Genomic DNA, 19,856 nt, shown 5'->3' with positions numbered 1-19,856 from the left:
TGTGGGATTGTGACGTTCTTTGTCGCCTACAACAATCAGTCACTTTGCTGACGTGCAGCGCTGCACTTTTAACCAATTCCACCAGCTTCGGAACCAAGAGCGCCCGCGAGGATCTAATTGTCTATGGAAGGATAACAGAAAGAAAAGCTTGTTCCCACTCGCAGCAATCCCTTCTTTTGGTCGCGCGAAAGAGCAAGAGGTTGCAGGTCGACAAAAGACCACTTGCACGATATACTCTTTAAGGTCAGTTTGTTTACATAACAGCCGTGCGTATCTACTCCCCCCATCCACGCGATGGATTCTGAGTATGATTCAGAAGAACCTGTTGTCACCTTTGACGACCCGAACCTACCCTCTACTACGGCTTATGGTGCAGAGTTCTTCAGTGAGCTGGTTGATTACGAGGTCTTCCCAAAGAAGATCGGTCATGAGATGCCGGCCAACGAATGCTTGGCACCCTGGTCTTTGGAGGAACTGGGTTACACAAAGGATGCGCCGAGTGTTCACGTCGACGACCAAATAGATGACCAAGCTCACCTGCCGGACTACTACGCGTACAGCTCGCCCGCAGACAGTTGGGAGGAAGGCTTGCAGGCGATTGAGGACTTTGATTGGTCGGCTAGTAAAGACAACGAGCAAAACGCCGGTACATCGAATAGCGATGTTCACGAAGAGGAGGAGATTGCAGTTGCTAGTGGCAGAGTTGCCGACACGTTGTGTCGGATCGACCAAGATGAAGACCTAGACCTCGTCGGTGACGCTGAACATCTACACGGAAGTCCAGACTCACCGACCGCTCGGCCAGAAGACAGAACTCATGAGTCAAAGGACCTACCACTAGCGAAAGTCACTGCGCCAGTCATCGAAGTCACCGACACCGTTGCGTCGCCTCCATATACCAAGCAAGTTGGATCAGATTCGCGTATTGTCGGCAACCAGTATACCGAGGCCCAAGATGCCATGGACATTGACGAAGTTTCGATCACCGCTGCTACTGGGTGTGCGGATATTGGTCTTGGGACAGCAGACAATGCGACTGCCGAACAGGGGACAGCTACCATGCCTGATCTGCCAGCCTGCCAGGAAGAACACGTCGTAGGTAACATAGCATCTGAGATGGGACCTAGCACCAACTCAAATCACAACGACGGGGCCAAATCTTTACCCGTCGCACCTTCGCTAGCTTCTTCACACCATAGCAATCACCCTGTACACGAACCAGACTTGAAAACACCTTCACAAATCGTCAACGCCTCGGACCTACCAACGAAAGACGCAACAGCAGATTTGAAATTGCTGTCAGCACTGCGTTCTTTTAACAACGGCGATAACGGCAAAGCCACCTACAGCGTTTTGGAGGCATCGGATCAGCGACAACCCCGAAAGCATGAGCCCAAGGCTCAAGATCCGCCACAAGACGATTCCGTACTACGAGATCAGCTTGAGACCGCTGATCCACGGTCGCCACTAGCACAGCTTTCTGGAGTGCCAGCTCTTCCGGCATACTCAGAAGACACACCAATGAGTGATGCACCAGAGGTCGGATTTCAACATACGACTGTCGGCCAAGCGATTTCCTCTGCGCCGAGTGAGGACGATACATTTGGCTCACCAGAGTCTTCTGAGGGACTATTCCGTAGCGAAGAGAACGTTGACGGGCCCTTGCAAGCGCAAGTACAAGATGCAGCTGACAACACAGCTTCCGATGGTCTTGCCGGGCTTTTGCCATTGAGACACCGTGATTGCAACGTTCACTCCTTCAAATCATCTCCAGAGATTACCGACGACGATTTGTGTCCGCGCGCTAGCTCACAGCTGACGGACCCGCTACCAGCAAAGCAACCTGAGGAAGGTGCGTCTTTGCCGCCGCTGCCTGTCGCATCTGAGTATGATGCAGCAGGCAACGAGGGATCCGAGGCTGTGCTGGCTGAAGCATCTAAGACAGAACTAGCTCGGAGGTCACCGAAGTTTCTATCTCCCTCCAAGGTCGAACCGCTCGACGCGAAAGCTGAAGATCATGTGCCTATACCCGACTTGGAAAGGAGCGAAACTGCCGTCGCGATATACGAGAACGGTTTCGTAGAAGGTGATTCATCTTCTGACAGTCGGAACATATCCAAGGATCTAGGCTGTACAACGCAGCCAGGTTCTCGAACACCCCCTACATCATACCTGGGCGTTTCAACGCCAGCTCCAGCACCCAAGACCCAGCCCGCGCGCCCTCGCAAACGCTCTAAACCACTCCAAAATACAAGCAATGCATTAGAGACAGAGTCAAATGCTCCACCGATGAAAAGGGCGAGGCGTGGTGCGCCTACTGAGCCATGTCCTAGCGCAGTCAAGAAGCAGAGTGACGCTCTCGAAGGGCACGAACTTGAACTCCTGCCATCGCTCCCAAGGACTAGACGTGGTACAGCCAAGTCTAAGAAAGACATCACTCCTATGTACGAAGCAGATGGAGAATCGGAGAGGATGCTTGCCGGTAGCGATACGGAAATGCGACAGCCTGATCATGAAGGTAACGATGCCGATATGCAAGAACACTACAGCGACGTTGAGACTCCAGTGACACCCAGGGTGGACACTGATGTAGTTGACGAAGTCCTCAGCACACCGAAATCTAGACCAAAAGTCTCCAACCGCGAACTTCAAGGACTCAGCCCAACCCAATACCGAACTCGCCCTTCGAGGGCAGAGCGAGACACGTTGCCCATATCACGTCAGCTGTTCAAGCTGGATACACCGGATAAACTTGAGTCAAGTGCGATCGCTCTTGAACGTTCACCAGCCGTCCCCGAGGTCAATGACGACTTATCCGCCTTCATCGAAGGTGGCGGTGCTACAGGTAGTACCCTGAACGCGATCAAGCCACACATTGCAAAGCCGAAAGCTTCTACAGCACTAGTGAAGAAACAAGAGAAGTCTAAGGGACTGGTACCGGCTACCATGGAGGCTTTTGCTGCTCGCCCTACGAAGAAGCAAAAGACCGAACCCATAGAAGAGGAAGAAGAAGGATTGTTCCCAGCACCGAAGATAGACACGACAAAGCCTGCTCCTTTACTAGAACTTGCTGCGCCTCCAAGAGAGCTCTTCATGAACGCTCGCAGGGCAGCCAGGAGCAAGCAGAACATCGATCGAGATGTGGACGCCACACCTGTGGTCGAAGATAGTCCTGTTGTGGCAAATGGCGATCTAGACGATGAGGATCTGTCGTCCGGTATTAGCGAGTATCAAGACGTACCAAACCTCTCCGAGGAGGAAGATGGCAACTTCCAAGACGCAAAAGAGATCATGGACGCACAGTATGAGAACAATGATGCTGATAATGACTACTCCGAAACTCCCCTCCAAATCAACCAGAAGTCTAAGCTCAAGAACAAGTCCTCAACTTTGGGCAACCAGTCGCTCAGTAGACTCGATTCCCGCAAGGATACACCAACATCTAATGTCGCTGCGTCTGCAGCTGCGCCAGCCACGAATAGATACGGATTCAAGCCTTCTCCAAAAGGCCCACGAACACCACGCACACGGGCAGGGCGTAAGGCAGCTGCCGATTCTGCAGCGCCCGCTCCTCCAGTATCGCAACCGAAATCAGTGCCCGTACCGAAGGCCAGGGTACCTGCGAAGCGTAAAGCGAAGACTACTCGTGATAGAATAGAGGCAGATATAGAAGAACCTAAAGAAGCATCAACTGCTATGCTCGAGGTTCCACCGAAAGGCAAGGTCAAAAGGTCTACTGCGATGGCTACGGCTACCACCGAAGTGCCCAACCAGCCTTCTGTACGTAAAACGCGTCATGCGACTGCGGTGGAAGACCAGATCAAAAACATGCGAGAGGAAGACAAGAAGGAGACGAAGGGAAAGGCGAATACTGGAATCAAGGCGAAGCTCAGACAGAAGGTTTGAGGGATGAAAACAGGTATCGGTCCACTGAGCATCAAACATTGAGAACGCGATTGGTCTTTGGATAGCTTGAACAACAATGTGTTTCAGCCCAACAAGCGCCTGGGCTACCTTCGTTCGTTGCACAATTAAGTCCGCCCTAGCTCCGAAACCTCCGACCTACCCCATAATCAAGTGCACGTCCATTTTAGTACACAGCACTAGAATGAGAATCTGAACAGGAACCTACGCATCCCGAGATCCAAATTGACAATCTCAACCCCGTCTTCACTCCAGAATGTATTGCTAATTCATGTCTTGGCTGTGCAATTATGGCAGTTGTCTCGAAATGTGTCCGTTGTGCTAATGAACTATATAATGTGTCTCTATCCTTCCACAATCAATCCAAATCACAGTATCAGCTCTTCTGGATCATACTTCCTACATCTCAACTCAACTTCTCCTGTTTTCCAAGTTTCTTCACTTGCCCCTCTCCATCAACCTGCCCTTTCCAGCTTTTGACCCAGCCGAATACAGCTCTCCCGAGTTTACGCGTTACGCTGCTGTCCATGCGAACCCCAAGGGCCCTGGCGATGCACGCCCAACTGCGGAGCAAATTATCAAAGACGAAGGTCTCGCTGGCAAGCTCGCCGGAAAACCCATCTTAATCACTGGCTGCAGCTCTGGCATCGGTATCGAGACTGCCCGTGCCCTCAAGTTGACCGGTGCCCACATCTTCGCTACAGTCCGTGATCTGGAAAAGGGCAAGAAAGCCCTTGGCGACATCCTTGAGCCCGGAAAGGTCGAGCTCTGCCACCTTGACCTCAACTCCCTCACATCTGTTCGCAAATTTGCTGCCGAGTTCCTCGCCGCCAGCAACAACCAGCTGAACATCCTCATCAACAACGCGGGCATCATGTCCTGCCCAGAGGGCACCACTGAAGATGGCTTCGAACTGCAAGTAGGCACCTGCCACCTGGCGCACCTTTTGCTCTTCCAGCTCGTCAAGCCTGCGCTCCTGGCCTCCTCCAAACCCGATTTCCACTCCCGCGTGATCAGCGTAGCATCAATGGGTCATCGCTATTTCCCCCCCAATCTCGACAATTTCCAGCTGCGCAACGGCGAATACCATCCAGACCGTGCCTACGCCCACGCCAAAATGGCAAACATCTGGTTTGCAAACTACATTGAGCGACACTACGGGGCGCAGGGTCTCCACGGGCTGTCGCTCCACCCAGGCGTCATCTTCACAGCGCTGTCCAAGTTTGTTCCAAAGGAACAATTTGCTGCTTATGAGAATGATCCTGTGCTGGCGGTTACGCGTAAGACCCCAGAGCAGGGCGCTGCTACGACGGTGTGGGCTGCGACGGCACACGTGTTGGAGGGGAAGGGAGGCTTGTATCTGGAGAATTGCCAGGTTAGTAAGCCGGTTCGGGAGGGGCAAGGACCTATGGAGCCAGGTTATGCAGAGTGGGCATATGACCCCGAGGGTGAGGAGAGACTGTGGGCCATGAGCAATGAGCTTATTGGGTTCAAGGAGACGTGAGATGTATGAGGCTGCTAGTCTAGGTAGTATAAATACAAGGGGGAATGGCAACGACCATGTTTTGATTTGAAGTGACGCTTGATCTTCTAGGTGACATCGCTTTGTCAGTAATCCTTTTTCCCCATGATAGCCGGCCATGTATATCTCTGGAGGTATTTCAAACCATATGAGGGACGTTTCAAGAGGTAGATTGCTACTCAGATAATAGCGTCACCGCCAGAGTTGAAAACCGAATTGACAGGATTCCCAGAACTCGACGGGATGAAGTCGGACAGATATGCTCTCAAGCCAGGATCGCATGCATACACATACGTGCCGCGAATCCCGCGAGTCAAAAGCACAGCATAGATCTGAGTTATAAACCGCAACAAGTCGTCATCCGAATACTTCCTTCCAAGCGCCCTATTATTCTCCTTGCCCTTCTTGTCAAAGTACGAGTCGCGATCGACATAAAGCCGTCGTCGGAGCGGATCAAAGCGCAAGTCCAAACCGATTATGACACCCACGTAGTTCAAATCGTAGCCTTGTACCGTGTGCACCGACCCAACTTCCTGCAGCGCATTGTCAGACGACACCCAATCCGTCGGCGTACTATTCCAGCGGAGTTTCGTATCGCCAATCTCGATATCAAACGCCGTCTTATCCTTTTGTGTCTTCCACTCCCACGCGTAGCCTGCGACTATGCGCGAAAGCCCGGCTTCAGCGTTGCGCTGGAAGATTTCGTCTCGCATTTCTTCCACGGTGTCGAAGGCGCGAAAGTCATATTCTCCGAGATTCAGTCGTGCTCGTGGGACAGAGAGAGGGTTGGGATCGAGAATCCATCGGATGTAAGATACGAAGTCGGAACCTGCTTGTACACGCATTTGAGTGCGGAGCTGGAAATGCTGGCCCGTTGCACGTGTATCGGAAACGAGTGCTGAGAGCAGTTCTTGTGGAAGATCAGCTGGTCGGACGCTCTGCATCGCATCTAGCAGAAACATTTGCTGCTTGCTTTTCGCCAGGATCCAGTCAAGCTGCGTCTTACTGAAGTCGTCGCTGCCAAACAGATGTCTTGTGATAGTCATAAACTTCCCGTTGAGCACTCCCGACGGCTGGTTAGCGCGTTGATTGAGCCGGTGCGTCTTGTCGACTATGAGCAGGTCGAAAATGCCATCTGCTTCTCCTACTTGGAACGGCGTCATGACCATGTCCGGATGGAGCCCGCGCGTCTTTCTAAATACGTCTTTGATGGTGCCGCGCAACGATTGCTGTGGAACGACGAGCCCGATTCTGCAATCTTGGAGGAGTTGCTGATTTCCGGCAGTGAAGAACTCAGAGAATCGCGAGTCGCTGTCCAGATCATCGAGGGAGTTGAGCGCTGCAATATCGACAAGGAGTTTGATCAGGTATATAGCCACGACTGTCTTGCCAGTGCCTGGGTCGCCCTGTATGACGATATTGCTTCTCCCGCCCGTCGAGAGGTCGATGAAGAACCTGGTAAGAATCTCTTCGACGGAATCCGCTTGGTCTTCCGTCAGCGCCTTGTAAGGAGATAGCTTGAAGAGACTGCTGTTTTCGATTTCCGGAATACTGCGCGTAAACACACCGTCGGATCTGAGTTGTTCGAACATGGCACGAAACCCTGCGCGATATGCTTCTCTTTGGTAGTATTGCGCATCGGTGATGCCGTTGTTTCGGTTAAGTACTTGATTCGCGCCGTCACCGGCCATCATTCTGATAAGATACGACTCCAGATCCAGACAGACCGACTTGTTGTATTTCTCGTGCAGGATGACCCGAGCGTTCTTGAGATGTTGTTTAGCTGGTGTTTCGAGGTGTTGGCGCAATCGACCCACGGCATTAAGCGATTCTCCAACGTAGATGTGTCTTAGCACATTGTTCGAATTTCTCCCGCCCGGGCGGCCATCGTTGTCTAGCACGTATACCACCGGCCAGTTCCCATGTTTCTCATCCTGCGACCTCTACGTAGCAACAGCAGGTCTAGAGAACTCAACTCGAGCTATCTGGAACAAGCTTGTCATACTTTGTACTCACACCTCGCGCCTTGTCCACAGGATACTTCTTGCGCGTGACTTCCAGTTTCTCGAGCACAATCTGATCCGGGTCGGCTCCGATGCGGATAGCGAGTAGATGGCAATACGTCAGAACGTCTGCGAGTTCCTCGCGCACACGCTTTGGATCAGCGTCTGCGCTCTACTGGAAGCACTCGAGCAGCTCTGCTGCTTCGATGGATATGCTCTTGGCGAGGTTCTCGGGAGTGTGGAATTGCTGCCAATCACGCTCCGCGGCAAATGCCACGAGTGCGTCGCGGACTGAGGTTTCGCCCATGTGGTGTAGCACTGATTCTATGGCCTTATTTAGTATATCCGCTTGATGAAACAAGTTTCGACTTACGATCAGAGCGAGGCGGTTAATTTGTTGTTGTGTTGTGGTGACACGGTAACGGAAAAAGTCTCGAGTCAACTACGAGACAGTACCTAGGTAGTAGTCCTTTGATAGCAGAAAGAATCTCGAAAGCTCCAGCAAGAAATCTGCTGTAACGTCAGGGATAGGGATATACAAGGAAAGATGTAGACGTACATATACTCGATCTACCAGCTCAGCTCGTTGTGAGAATAGGCCCGTTATAGTGCTAACATACCCAATTAGACTGGGCCAAGTAGACAATACTGCAGCCACATCACACATTCGTATGCAATAACGACTGAAAGAAGTGTAGGAAAGCGCGAGCGATATGAAAGTGACGTGAAAGACGGAGTTTCCTCCAATCCATTCTCGAGCCTAGATCTATGAATATTATTATTTTACTAATCCCAATTTTCTAACAAAACACGCAAACGACGGAAGACGTTGCCATTGGGTAAAAGCAAAGAATAAGGAAAGAGAAAGAGAAAGAGACCAAAGTCTTCCAGACAAATATTATAAAAGACCAGAAAAAGATATAAATATATACAAACGACAGCGCAATATACTGCCTTCCTTCCCACCTAACCCCCAACTATGCAGCAAGTCAACCATCAAGACGCGAGACAAAACAGACAGCGAAAGAAAATCTTCAAAAAAAGTACTCCCACTAAACTCCCCCTCCTTCCCCATTTCTCTCCGCCCAACCCTCTAATTATAAATCTCCAACGGCGCAATCTGATCCACATTATACAACCACCCCCCACCCCTCTCCTCACTCTCCAACCAATCATACGGCCACAACACAATATGCCCCTGCACCAACTCCAACAACCTCTTCGCATCCTCCTTATCCAACATGATATCCGCATCCGTCGCATGGAACTGCCTATTCGAGCTCTTGGTCGTCGCACGGCGCCGCTGCGAGCGTTTCGTGTTCGAGCGGTTCGGCGTGTTTCCGTTTTGGTAGGTGTTGTGAGTTTGGTTCTGTGGAAGAGCGGAGGGGTGGATTGGGGGTTCGGAAATGGTGACGCGTTGGGAGCGGTCGCGCATCGAGTGGGATGTTTGTGGTGGTGCGTTTTGGTTCGCAAAATCCATGTGGGATGTGTGATCATTCGGTATAGGAGGGGGAGCAGGGAATGTGAAAGTCTTTTCCGGAGGAGCGGGGTTCATAGGCGATACGACCGCATCGTCAGCGGGTTCTGGGGCTAGCTTCTCGTTGAGGGTCGAACCGGATGCTGTTTCGACGTGAAGACCACCGCGTGTGGGTGGAGGCGGGCTTTGGGATTGCACGCGTTTCTCTTGGTCGTTGGCCCATTGTTCTACGCCGCCCATGCTCGAGTGGTGCGTTGATCCGTGGACGTTCTCGCCGTTGACGCGGTCCGAGTTGTTGGTCATCTTCTCGCTGAGCTTCTCGCCTAGGGCTCCGACTTGCTTGCCGACAGCACCAGCCCCCGATGTGAACTTGCTTGTGAGACCGGTACCGGGTGGTCCAGTGGTACCTGGTGCTTCCTGCTGTTTGTGCATCTGGCTCTTGTCTCCACCTTGAGATTTGGTGAAGCGTTCCGAAAAGGCAGCATACTCCTGGTACTCTTTCCATGTCCGGACCTCGTTATCAGGCATACAACGGAAGACCTGGCGGAAGAGCTTCGTGTTGTTCTCTGCGACTTGGTGCCAAGTGTCCAGGAAGAAGGTGTCGTTGATGGGGTCACGCATGCAGTCTTCGGTGATGATGGGTCGACGCATTTCGGAGAGAAGGGGATTGAGGATGGAGGAAGAACCTTGGCTGACGGTTCGCTGTAGGGCAGGTGGACCGCCAATGTCGGTATCATCCAGAAGCGGCAAAGCAGGCAGCTGACTGAGTTGTGTCAGGCCTAGCTTCAGCGTGTCCATACGGGGTAGCTTAGGAGGTGGCAGGCCAGCATAACCGGTTCCTTCGGTTTGTGCGCTGATGGCGCTGGTCCGGGTACCAGTGGTGCCACTACGCTTCCGTGTCCTGAGCGTCGCGCTCTTTCGTGGTGTAGCCGCAGCACCTTCTGCAGCAATATCGGTGACGAGTTTTTCATGACCATGCTCGTCGATGTAGGAGTCTCGGGCTATGGTGGTGACTGGCCGGGTCTCTACAGCTTCAAGCATATGGTCAGTACCCTCTCCCCTAACATCCTTGCTGTGCGCAGAGTTGTGCTGGACTCGAGAATCGGCTGATGGCTTCTTGACGCTTTGCAGATGAGGATTCTGGTCCTGCGCCCAATCAAAGTCATGGTTGAAGCTGTGTAGTCTCTCCGCCTTCTGGATGAGCTCATCCTGCATCCTGGAGTGGTTCTCTTCCAACTTCTCTTCGGTCGCACGCTGAGCTGTAGGCGATCCAGGTCCAGAGGATTCAGTCTGAAACCCGACACTATCGGCATCAGACATTTGGCTGAGCATCTCTTCTTCGGAAATGCAGTCAACATCAACACCGAGATGCTCTCGCATGAGGCGCATGCGCAATGTGTGCGGAAACTTGCCGACCTTGTATGGCTGACCACCCATGTACGAATCAAGCAATTCAGTATCGCGAATGACAGCGGCAATCTCAGAGTCTCGTGATCCCAGCATAGAACGCTCGTTGATGTTGGCAGACCCAATGATGGCAACTCGATCGTCGACAACCATGATCTTGGCGTGGATGTACAGCTGCTCTGTTACCAACATTTTGTTTGGGCCAATCTCGCCCCACGATCGCAGTGCGTAGAAGTTGATGTAGTCTTCCGGCTCAATGCCGGCAGCTCGCAAGCGGCCGAAGATGGAACCCTCGCCACGGCAGATGCTGTGATATTGACACGTCATGATAAGGCGAACACTGCTGCCTTCCTGCTCATCGACAGTGTTCTGGTATCCAGGCATCAGCGGAAGCATGATGCATGCTCTCCAGTCCTCGTCGTTGGCGTGAGCACGCTTGATGCGGTCGACAATCGCATCGTTGATTTTGTTTTCAATCTTCGTCCCAAGCACCTCGCCACTACTGATGTAGAACTGGTTTTCAATGTAAACAAAATGCTCGGAAGTGGCAATCATCTGCACGTATGCGTTCATGATGCTGTGCTCGACCTTGTTGGGCGTACCCAGTGACCAAGCACAAGCAGAACGTAGAATCTGGACTTCGCAAGTTCCGTCCAGCCCAAGCGCTTCAATGTCGGCTGGGTTGAAGTCGGGTGGTGGAAGAAGGAAGGGCGTGGGCCGAGAAGGTTTGCGCTGGCGCAACAGGTAGTTCCACCGCTGTACGAAGTGACGGGTCAGGTCGCGGGCTGGTTGGCCCACAATCTGCATGCCGACGTCGTGCCATGGCATCCTAGGAACTCTGGAGCGGTCGTACATCTCCTCGTAGGGTTTGTCGAGGGCGAAGAAATCTTGCACACGGGGGTTAGAGTAGTCCTTACCCGGCCACAGCTGACAGTGGTCGGCATCCTTGGGTGTGTCATCCAGCTCGAAGCCTGTAGGCTTGTCGTCAACTACAACGTGCTGTGGTGTATCCCATCGACCGAAACACAGATCAACGCCTCCACAGAAAGCTACAGTGTGGTCAATAACGCAAATCTTCTCGTGGTGAGACCAGAAGAATGTGTTCTGACGGATCTGGTTTGGCGATCGCTGAACGAAGATGTTCGGGTGGAGATCGAGCAGAGAGAACTTGGAGTATTCGGAGTCAATAGGAATAGCAGCACCGATGTTGCGATACATAATCACAAAGATCTTGACACCTTCCTGTGCTTTGCGCTGGAGCAATCTGTCCAGCCTCCACTTCTGACTGATGGCGGCTGGGCGACGCAGGTACAGTTCAGGACTGAGCCACCAGTCGTGAATGTAGATGACGTCTCGCGCCATACTAATTGCTCGAGATACATTCCACATGTAGTCGCGGCCGTCTACGAGCCATTGCGCGTAGATCTTCTTGCGCACGGGAGCAAAGCTGTCGAAGCGCTGGCGTTGAGACCACAGTGTGTTCTGTGACATGAAGTTAATGGACTCCTCAAACTGATGGAGCATCCGCTCGTTGCGAGCAAGCAACTTCATCTTGCGTTCGGCGTTGACGAGCTTCAGCTGGTGATGACCTGTCGCAGATGCCTTTGCCTCGCTTGCAAGATCTCTGGCTTTTTTATCTCTTATTCTGGCGGATTTAGTGTCGAGATGGAAGTCGGCGTCGACCAAGAAGACATCATAGACGTTCATCTCCTCGGGTGAGTCTACGCAGACAACGTAGCTGTGCCTTACCAAGAACCATTTGGGCCAGTGGCGGTTCATCATGCCGAGCTTAGTCCAGCCTTTCCTGTTGTCGACGCCCTTTGAAGATTTGATCATCATATACCCTTCCTTGCCATGATAGCCACCCTCAGCGGCTAGGCGAACACCAAGAGCAGACAGCTCGAGGAACTTGCACAGGCGATTGCTGTCAGGGCGGAAGATGAGATAGGTCATGAGACCTCGCAGGTATTGTTCCAGCTTCTTCCGTTGCCGGTCGTGATGGGTCTGTTTCGCCTGTAGAGGCTGGCCAGCGGCCCCAGCAAAACTGCCTTGTCTCGCTACGAGTGCAGCGACAGCGCCCTGGGCCTGACTTCCACTTACGCTGGACTGCCTACGTCCGAGGAATGAAGATTTTCCCCGCTTGGGTTTATTTGGTCGTTCGGTAGCGCTTGCATCGCCTTCGGGTCCGCTGGCTGTACCGCCAACTGCAACCTCTTCCTCTTCTTCCTCGCCTTCGTCGTCCAAGATGCCATAGCCGCGAAGTCCTCGAAGGTAGGGCAAAACACTCCTGGGGAAGCGCGGAAGCTTGGTCCGCGGATCTTCTTTCTCCTCTTCCTTTTCGTTCTCGCCGTCTTTGGCGGTCTTGTCTTTGATCTCTCGCACGCGGTTAGCCGGACGACTACGGAAGGCGTCTTGCTTCTCCTGGACTTTGAACTTCAGATGCAGGTTCGCAAAGTCGGCAACGCTCCTGTAGACAACCCACTTCATCCTAGTCAGACCACTACCGTATTCCAACTCAATACGCAAGGCCGTGTGGCGATCGCCCTCCTTCTTGGCGGGGCGGTCCGTGTCGGTGATGGTAACCTTGAGCTGCTCAAGGAGGACTGGTATCCTGCGGTGACCATGCTCATCGCGCTGAAACATACTCGCGAAGAACAAGGCTGCGGGTGCGCCTGCAAGCAGTTCGGCCATGAGTTCTGCCGACTTTGCGTGATCAATCTGGCGTTCTGCCTTTTGACGGTTCCCCAAAAGCTTCAGGCTGTTCTTGATCGACTTCCACTTCTGGGCGCTCAAACTCGATGTTCGTTCGCTACGCATGCGCCATGGTGAGGGTTGTCCAGCTTCACCAGCAGCGCCCCTGAATGTAGTCAGGCTTCGCAAGTTGCCCGTGGGCCGGCTCTGTCCTTCGGATTCTTCAGCGTTGGGGTCGTGTCTCCGCAGACCCCCGTACGAGAGTCCTCTTGCACTGTGCAGCCCGCGTGTCCAGGCGCTCTCCTTTGCGATGCGCGAGCGGCCTTCGTCCTCTGAGTAGCCCTGACGCTCGTTCTCGGGTATGTCGTCCATGGTCGATCGGCGCAGGAAGCCCGGACGGGTCGAAGTGGGTGTCATGTTGGGTGAGTCACGCGAGAAGAAGCCGCCGGTGGACTGCTTGGGCGTGGTCGGGGCTGTCTGAGTGCCTTCGCCCTCGCCATCGAACCAGCGCCGGCTGCTCTTCCGCCTCTTTTGTCTCGGTCTCCTTGCAGCCCCCTCGCCAGCGCTCGACTCGCCATCAGCGTCAGCCTCGCTGTCGTACCGCGGCTCGTCGAGCTCAGACGTGGGCGACAGTTGGCCGTGTGGTGAGCCGCCTTCGTGGCCGGCAGCTGTCAGAGCGCTGAGGCTCCGGCCGTGTCCCTGGATCGGGGCGGCCAGTGCCCTCAGCTTGCCCATGAGTGACGAGCTTGGTGTAATCCGCTCCTTGCCCTTTCCCTCGCCCTCGTCCACCTCCCATGACTGCTGCCGCGAGTCTGCTGCGGGCGGGTCGGCTGTGAATGTGGCTGAACGCGCGAACTGGACGCTCTTGCGTTCTCGTGGGGCGTCGGAGAGCTCGCTCTCGGTGGGGTGTCTCGACATGGGCGCAAAGGGAGGGTAGTAGGAGCTGGTGGAGGCATTCGACATGTGCGACGAGGGTTTCGGGGCGCGCATGGCGACGTCGGCGGCTTCGAGGGGGATACTGCCCCCGTTCGCATTCGCCGGCGCATGGAAGGGGAATTCGCCGGCTTCTTTGGTGGACAAGGGCGAGCCTGTTGGGGCGGACCGCATGATCTTGGGGGCGCCGTCCAACGGCCCCGGGTTGTGTATGTCTTGAGTCTCATTCCGGACCTGTCCCGACGCCAGCGGGGGGAGCAGTCGACCCGAGTCGTCTGCCCTTGCTGATACTGCCGGTGATCTGGACCGGGGACTGCGTGCCATGGGCGAGGAGCTGTTGGAGCCAGCCATGATGGCAAAGACACGGGGGAACGAAGGGAATTACGAGGATATTTCCTTCCGGCGAGGTCGCGTGGGGGGAAGGCTGTGGTTGCTCGGGTTGTGGGTGGTTATAGGGCCATGGTGGTGTTGGCAGGAAACCGGCTGCCGTCACTCGTCACGATGGGAATTGCTGCGAATTGCTGGGCCAGGACAAGTGAAAGCGAGTTGGCAGTAATGATTCCAAGTCACCAGCAGTCGGAGGGAAAAAAGAGTACACGCGGCGCAGCTGATGGGTATACGACTGGCCGGGTCCCTGCGCGGTTCGAGTAATCTCCCAGGTGCTCTCCCCGGTGAACTGTCTGGATGCGCTAGCACTTTTGGTGTCAGGGGCCCTCTTCCGCCTTGCTGACCGCCTGCATGCACACGACGGCAATCGGCTCCCGTATATTTGTCATGTCGCGTTGACATGCACCGCTCTTCTCACCGTGCACCCCGCATTGTACCTCCAGGGCGTCTGGACACGAGTGCACCGCATTCCTATACGTACACATGACGGGCTGCCCTCCCATACTTCTGTCGACTGATGCCATGTCTCCACGCGTTGTCATCGGCACAACGCGTGGCTATCGCGTATGCCAGACGATGATGGTGTAGTTCTGCCGTCAACGGGCAGCCTCGGTCCCGGAGGTGCTGCCCCTCCGCTCTCGCATCCCAAGTTACTTCAGACGAAGAGCCTCACATCTTCTGCCCTAGTCGCGCCAACTGCTCAATTATTTCTCATCGTTTTTATTATTCCTAGGTCAACATGGCTGCGACTACGAACCCCCTCCACGGGACACACGACTCGTCCGACCTCCCCGTCTCCTCGCGAACCATCACAATCGCCGGCATCCTCGTTGACGTCCACGGCCTAGACGAGCTACCCGCTTCCCCATCCTCAATTGCCTGTCTATGGCTCCTCAATCCGCGTTTACAGACCAAAGAGACCATGGCTCCCATAGCCAGGCGCGTCATCTCCGCCTGGAATCATCGTGTACAAGACGGGCGGGCTGGTCCTCGTCCAAAGGGCCTCATCGCCGCTGCATTCGACCAGCGCAACCACGGGTCACGCAAAGTCGACGACCTGCACAACCAGGCTTGGAGAGAAGGAAACGAGACGCATGCACAGGACATGTTTGGATGTTTTCACGGCACGGCGACCGATACCTCGCAGCTCATCAATCACCTCGAATCCTACATCTTCACCGCCAAGGACAGCCCCAAGATCCAACAACACTTTGCTCTTGGTATTTCGCTAGGTGGCCACGCGACATGGCATTGCCTGCTTGGTGATCCGCGCATCACGGTTGGAGTCGTCGGCATTGGCTGTCCAGACTATACGCGTTTGCTAACCGACCGCGCGCGTTTGTCCAAGCGAAAGACGTACACGGAGACTACACCGCCTGGCAGCGCCTTTCTTGCATCTCCAGACTTCCCACAGGCACTTCAAGATGCGATTGCGCAGTATGACCCAGCTGGATTATTACTACCGGGCATGTTCAATCCCATAGGCCATGACACACCGCCCGACCAGGCGCAGCTATCCAGGATGAAAGCGCTTATGAAAGAGAAACTGCAGGGCAAGCGCATTCTGAACCTCAGTGGTCAGGCGGATAAGCTCGTGCCGTACTCGGCTGGTGAGCCCTTTTACAACATCTTCAAACAGGTATTGGCGGAAGATTCGAGCCTGGACATTGTGTTTGAAGATGTGCTGTTTGAGGGCGTAGAACACGCGTTTCCTAAACAGATGGCTGATAAAGCTGCTGATTGGTTATGTGATATCTTGGCTACGGATGATGGGCCGGTGTCGAGTAAGATATAGTGAAGGATATACTATGGTCATTGCATGTATTGTGAATATCAAACGCGGCAACGTCATAGCATCGTATTTTATCTTCACGATACTCGTCAATTTCGTCGTCTTGATGCGTTTCTTCTCTTGCTCAACTGTTACGTCCACGCGATCTTCCCGGCAAAAGTTGAGTTTAGTATACAGTTTCCATGTACGAACTGCATATGAGACAAATTCTGGCTATCATATGATAAGACTCTGTCCGCTCTAAAAGCGCCACCAACAGCTGACATCACCTAGCACACCACGTTCACAGGCCACCACAAAGAACAAAAACATACTATGGAGAACACTGGCTAGGAATCTTCCACGATACCCTATACGACTCGTTCATAAAGCTGGCTACCGTACTTGAACAAAGACCAAAAACGGCGGGCGGGGTAGCAAAGGAAACACTCGTACCTTCAACCGACAAAGAGTCAATAACTGGGTCGACTCGCAGTAGCACCAATGCTACTAATCTGCTGCTCTCTGTCAAGCCAATTCGACAGTCTCTCCGCAACTGGTCTGGCTGCGAGGACATGATGAAGGTATCACTTGAGTTAGCGAAACAAGTATGCCGTAAGAAAACCTGCAAAATTCCTTACATAGCACTTCAGCCTCCAAAGTTTGACTCAGTCCCTGGGGGTAAATTCACTTCATGGGGTGGCATTTTCCGCTTCCAGTTGATGATATACGTGCCAGGGCTTGTCTGGACCGCACGACAATCCGTCGACTATGTCCGCACTGAGCAGGAATTCGACATGCCAAACCTCTACCGGGACCTCTTCAAGTTACTGCATCTGTGCGCCGACTACGAAGGTGATGTATCCATTCACAGCGTGTCTGAGTCGGAAGCCCGACAGCTCTCGGATACACTCTGTGGTCCGGTTCACTGTTTCAACGAGGCCCAAGTCCCAAGAAAGATGACGCTTGCAGATCTCCTTGTACGTCTTCGCGACACTAGATCAGCGAGCCAGTCCAGCCCCAAGTCATACAGCCTAGAGCAAGCTATTCTGCTCCCGACGATCCAACTAGCGGCCATGTACGAAGACTCGCATGCTCGTGCCGAATCAGTGATTCGCGTGTATCAGAGTCAACATATTGACAAGCTGCAGCTCTCTGGTGGTGGTAAATGGTTGGATACACTCGACCACGTTCTAGAACGCGAAGGTATATGGGCGAAATTTATGCACACAAAAGACTCGATGGCGCAGACACAAGCTGTAGCAAGAGACTCCACAAGCGGACTGTATCAGGGTGGGATTGGAAATAATCGAGAGTCGCAGTGGCTGCATGCTGACCGGGTGGGAGTCTCGTACGACAAAAACGTATTGGAATTTAGATAGGAATGTCGTCAGCTTGCGTGCTTTACCAGATACGTGGTACGTAGGTAGGCAGCGTCACGTTACTGTAATCAAGACCGTTTGTTTGTATCTGCCATGTGAGATATGTACGTAGCCAGTACACCTGAGTCTTATGCAACACAACTATTTACTCATTCATACTGATGTAGATGGAAGGCAAAGTTGCTACGTTGAGGTGGGATACCCATTTAAAGGGCACTAGCTGAAGAGGAATTTCTCAATGTTCAAGTCACGCAACGCTCTCTTCTCTGCAGGAAGCAATATCGACTTGAACGACAAACGACAGCTACCACAAGTGAATATTTACTTCAAACGCGGCAACGCCTTAGCATCGTGTTGTTCTCTTCATGATACTACCCAATGCCGTCATCTTTCTTCACACGTTTTTTCTCTGACCCAAACTCTCATGTTCCTCTCCTTCTGCTTCCAAAGAAACTCATCGTCGTGGATTAATTCCCAGATCAATCCTTCATCTCCGGCTTCAGCCCAACATGAGGAACATTCTAGCGCCGAAACACAGAATTCCACGCTACCACGCCTTCTCCACCCCCAAAGAACAAGAAGCATATATTGACGCCACGGCCTCTTCCTCCACCATCCTCGCCCACATGCCAGACAAGACTGCTCCGCCATCTCCTACTCTGACCGAAATATCACTGTCGCATCAGAAAATGAATCCTAAACCCTGGCGCGACATTGAACCCAATCCACGGTCCCCTCGGCCTTCTCCTCCGACCCAGTCTGAATACTCGGCGCGAGAAAACTCTGAGCAGGAGGAATCCATTGCGCGGTTCGCTGCTATGTTGACCTTGTATGAACTAGCCGTGACATGTGAGGGTATTGAGGAAGCAGACTGGGACGAGTACATTACGCCCTATGAAGCGGATGATTTGGAGATACTGGAGCGAGTGTTTCCGAGGCAGTGTTGGGATGCTGAGATACGAGGGGCGTGGCCGAATCTCGTGGTGCTTGCGAGGTGGGAGAAAAGAATGGATGAACATGTAACTGCATGATGGTGGACTGGACGTGGACGGGTATACGGTGTTCTTTGCTAGACATGCTGTGCCGCGTGTAGTGAGTTGTATTGCACTATCGGAATCAGGAGTTGAGTCTCATTAAACTCAACGTAGCCTCACGGCATCGTGACTGAGATTATGCGTGGAAGCTTCAAGAGAAGACGTCTTCGTAGCGCCATCGCAGAAGCCGCACACATCAGGGTCGACGCCGCCTTCTGCCTACCCCCCTCTCCCAGAAGCAATCGTAGCGGACATACAATCTCCCGGTATCAGTAATCCAAGAGAAATTACATCCGTGCCAATCATCGACTCCACGGCAATCAGCATCACATGATGAGCGTTCGGGATCGTCTCTCACTGAGTATGTACTTAGTTCTTCCAGAATAGCAGAGCGGCCACACAGGCCGGTGAAGACGCCTTCTGACGACCAGATCCTCGAGATCAAGGTGCATCTCGCTCCGTGTGCGAGCTTTGATGGAGAAGATTGGATGTTGTCATCTTCTGATTGAGTAGTTGCGTATGCTCGTCATGCATCTCTATATTATCTTCAACGTGCACCAGATCGCAATTTCTCGACCAAAGGGGCCTGTGCAACCTGTGAATTGGCTCTTATCTCTTCCACTTGTTGTTCATTAACGCCATGGTCTGACTTTGAGTTGAGAAATGCGATGTCAGTTTGACCTGGCTTTCCTAAGCGAACTGGCGGAATAATCGACAGCGGAGGCGTTTCTTCAAGCGGCAGCGTAGGATTCCCATTTGGTGGTAGGGCACGGAAGCTGTACCCATATATCTTTTCTTATTCAAGGGATCAAACGAGTGGGTGTGCAGGAGGTTGGAAGACATGAGTTGAACAGTGCGCAGCCGGTTGCGCTACGCTAATGGCGACTTCCCGAGCACCCGCGTGCAGTTCACTCCTCTTTCCCCATATAACCACTCGCCCAGGGCCAGCGGCAGATGCAAACATCAACTCAACATCCGCATCGCGTGTATGCGCATTAACGTTCATTTATCGCCTTGGACAGCTACATCCACCTCATCTCACATCAGACTAGCTCTGCACTGCTGACAGGAGGTTGTGGTGGCAGTCAGCCTTGGACGCGGCGACGCGCAGTGCAGGCACAGCCTCGACTCGTGCATCGTGGGGCACTGAAAGCTGCCTACGTCACCTGCAACTGTAATTACTGCAATGCACATAGCTGGGCATACGATCTATACATACACCGAGGGCACGCCACGGACGTTCTGGATGCCTGGATGCATCGGTGCCTCAAATTATACATGACAGACACGCGGAACCCCGCAAAAGCAATGCCTAGCTGCAGCCC

The 19,856-nt window shown here is 53.3% G+C and overlaps 4 protein-coding genes across 4 annotated transcripts; 2 read left to right on the top strand and 2 right to left on the bottom strand.

The window, feature by feature from the left end:
- Window positions 1-294: 294 nt before the first annotated feature.
- Window positions 295-5,428, top strand: ACET3X_009388 (uncharacterized protein; the record flags this gene model as incomplete). The annotated part of the gene is made up of 3 exons (XM_069455577.1): window positions 295-3,900; window positions 3,994-4,018; window positions 4,305-5,428. The coding sequence occupies 3 exons, from the start codon at window positions 295-297 to the stop codon at window positions 5,426-5,428; spliced, it is 4,755 nt and encodes a 1,584-aa protein (XP_069303465.1).
- Window positions 5,429-5,625: 197 nt separating this feature from the next.
- On the bottom strand, window positions 5,626-7,140 carry ACET3X_009387 (uncharacterized protein; the record flags this gene model as incomplete). Its single annotated transcript, XM_069455576.1, has 1 exon — window positions 5,626-7,140. One exon carries the CDS (start codon window positions 7,138-7,140, stop codon window positions 5,626-5,628), a length of 1,515 nt encoding a protein of 504 aa, XP_069303464.1.
- Window positions 7,141-8,542: 1,402 nt separating this feature from the next.
- ACET3X_009386 (uncharacterized protein) lies at window positions 8,543-14,308 on the bottom strand (the record flags this gene model as incomplete). Its single annotated transcript, XM_069455575.1, has 1 exon — window positions 8,543-14,308. The coding sequence occupies one exon, from the start codon at window positions 14,306-14,308 to the stop codon at window positions 8,543-8,545; it is 5,766 nt and encodes a 1,921-aa protein (XP_069303463.1).
- Window positions 14,309-15,083: 775 nt separating this feature from the next.
- On the top strand, window positions 15,084-16,139 carry ACET3X_009385 (uncharacterized protein; the record flags this gene model as incomplete). The annotated part of the gene is made up of 1 exon (XM_069455574.1): window positions 15,084-16,139. The coding sequence occupies one exon, from the start codon at window positions 15,084-15,086 to the stop codon at window positions 16,137-16,139; it is 1,056 nt and encodes a 351-aa protein (XP_069303462.1).
- Between the last annotated feature and the right edge of the window lie 3,717 nt (window positions 16,140-19,856).

This window comes from Alternaria dauci, chromosome 9 (genome assembly GCF_042100115.1).
Source record: "Alternaria dauci strain A2016 chromosome 9, whole genome shotgun sequence".
In the NCBI taxonomy this organism is placed as follows: Eukaryota; Fungi; Ascomycota; class Dothideomycetes; order Pleosporales; family Pleosporaceae; genus Alternaria; species Alternaria dauci.
Note: the sequence above shows the minus strand (reverse complement) of the source record. Positions and strands in the feature narration are given on the sequence as shown.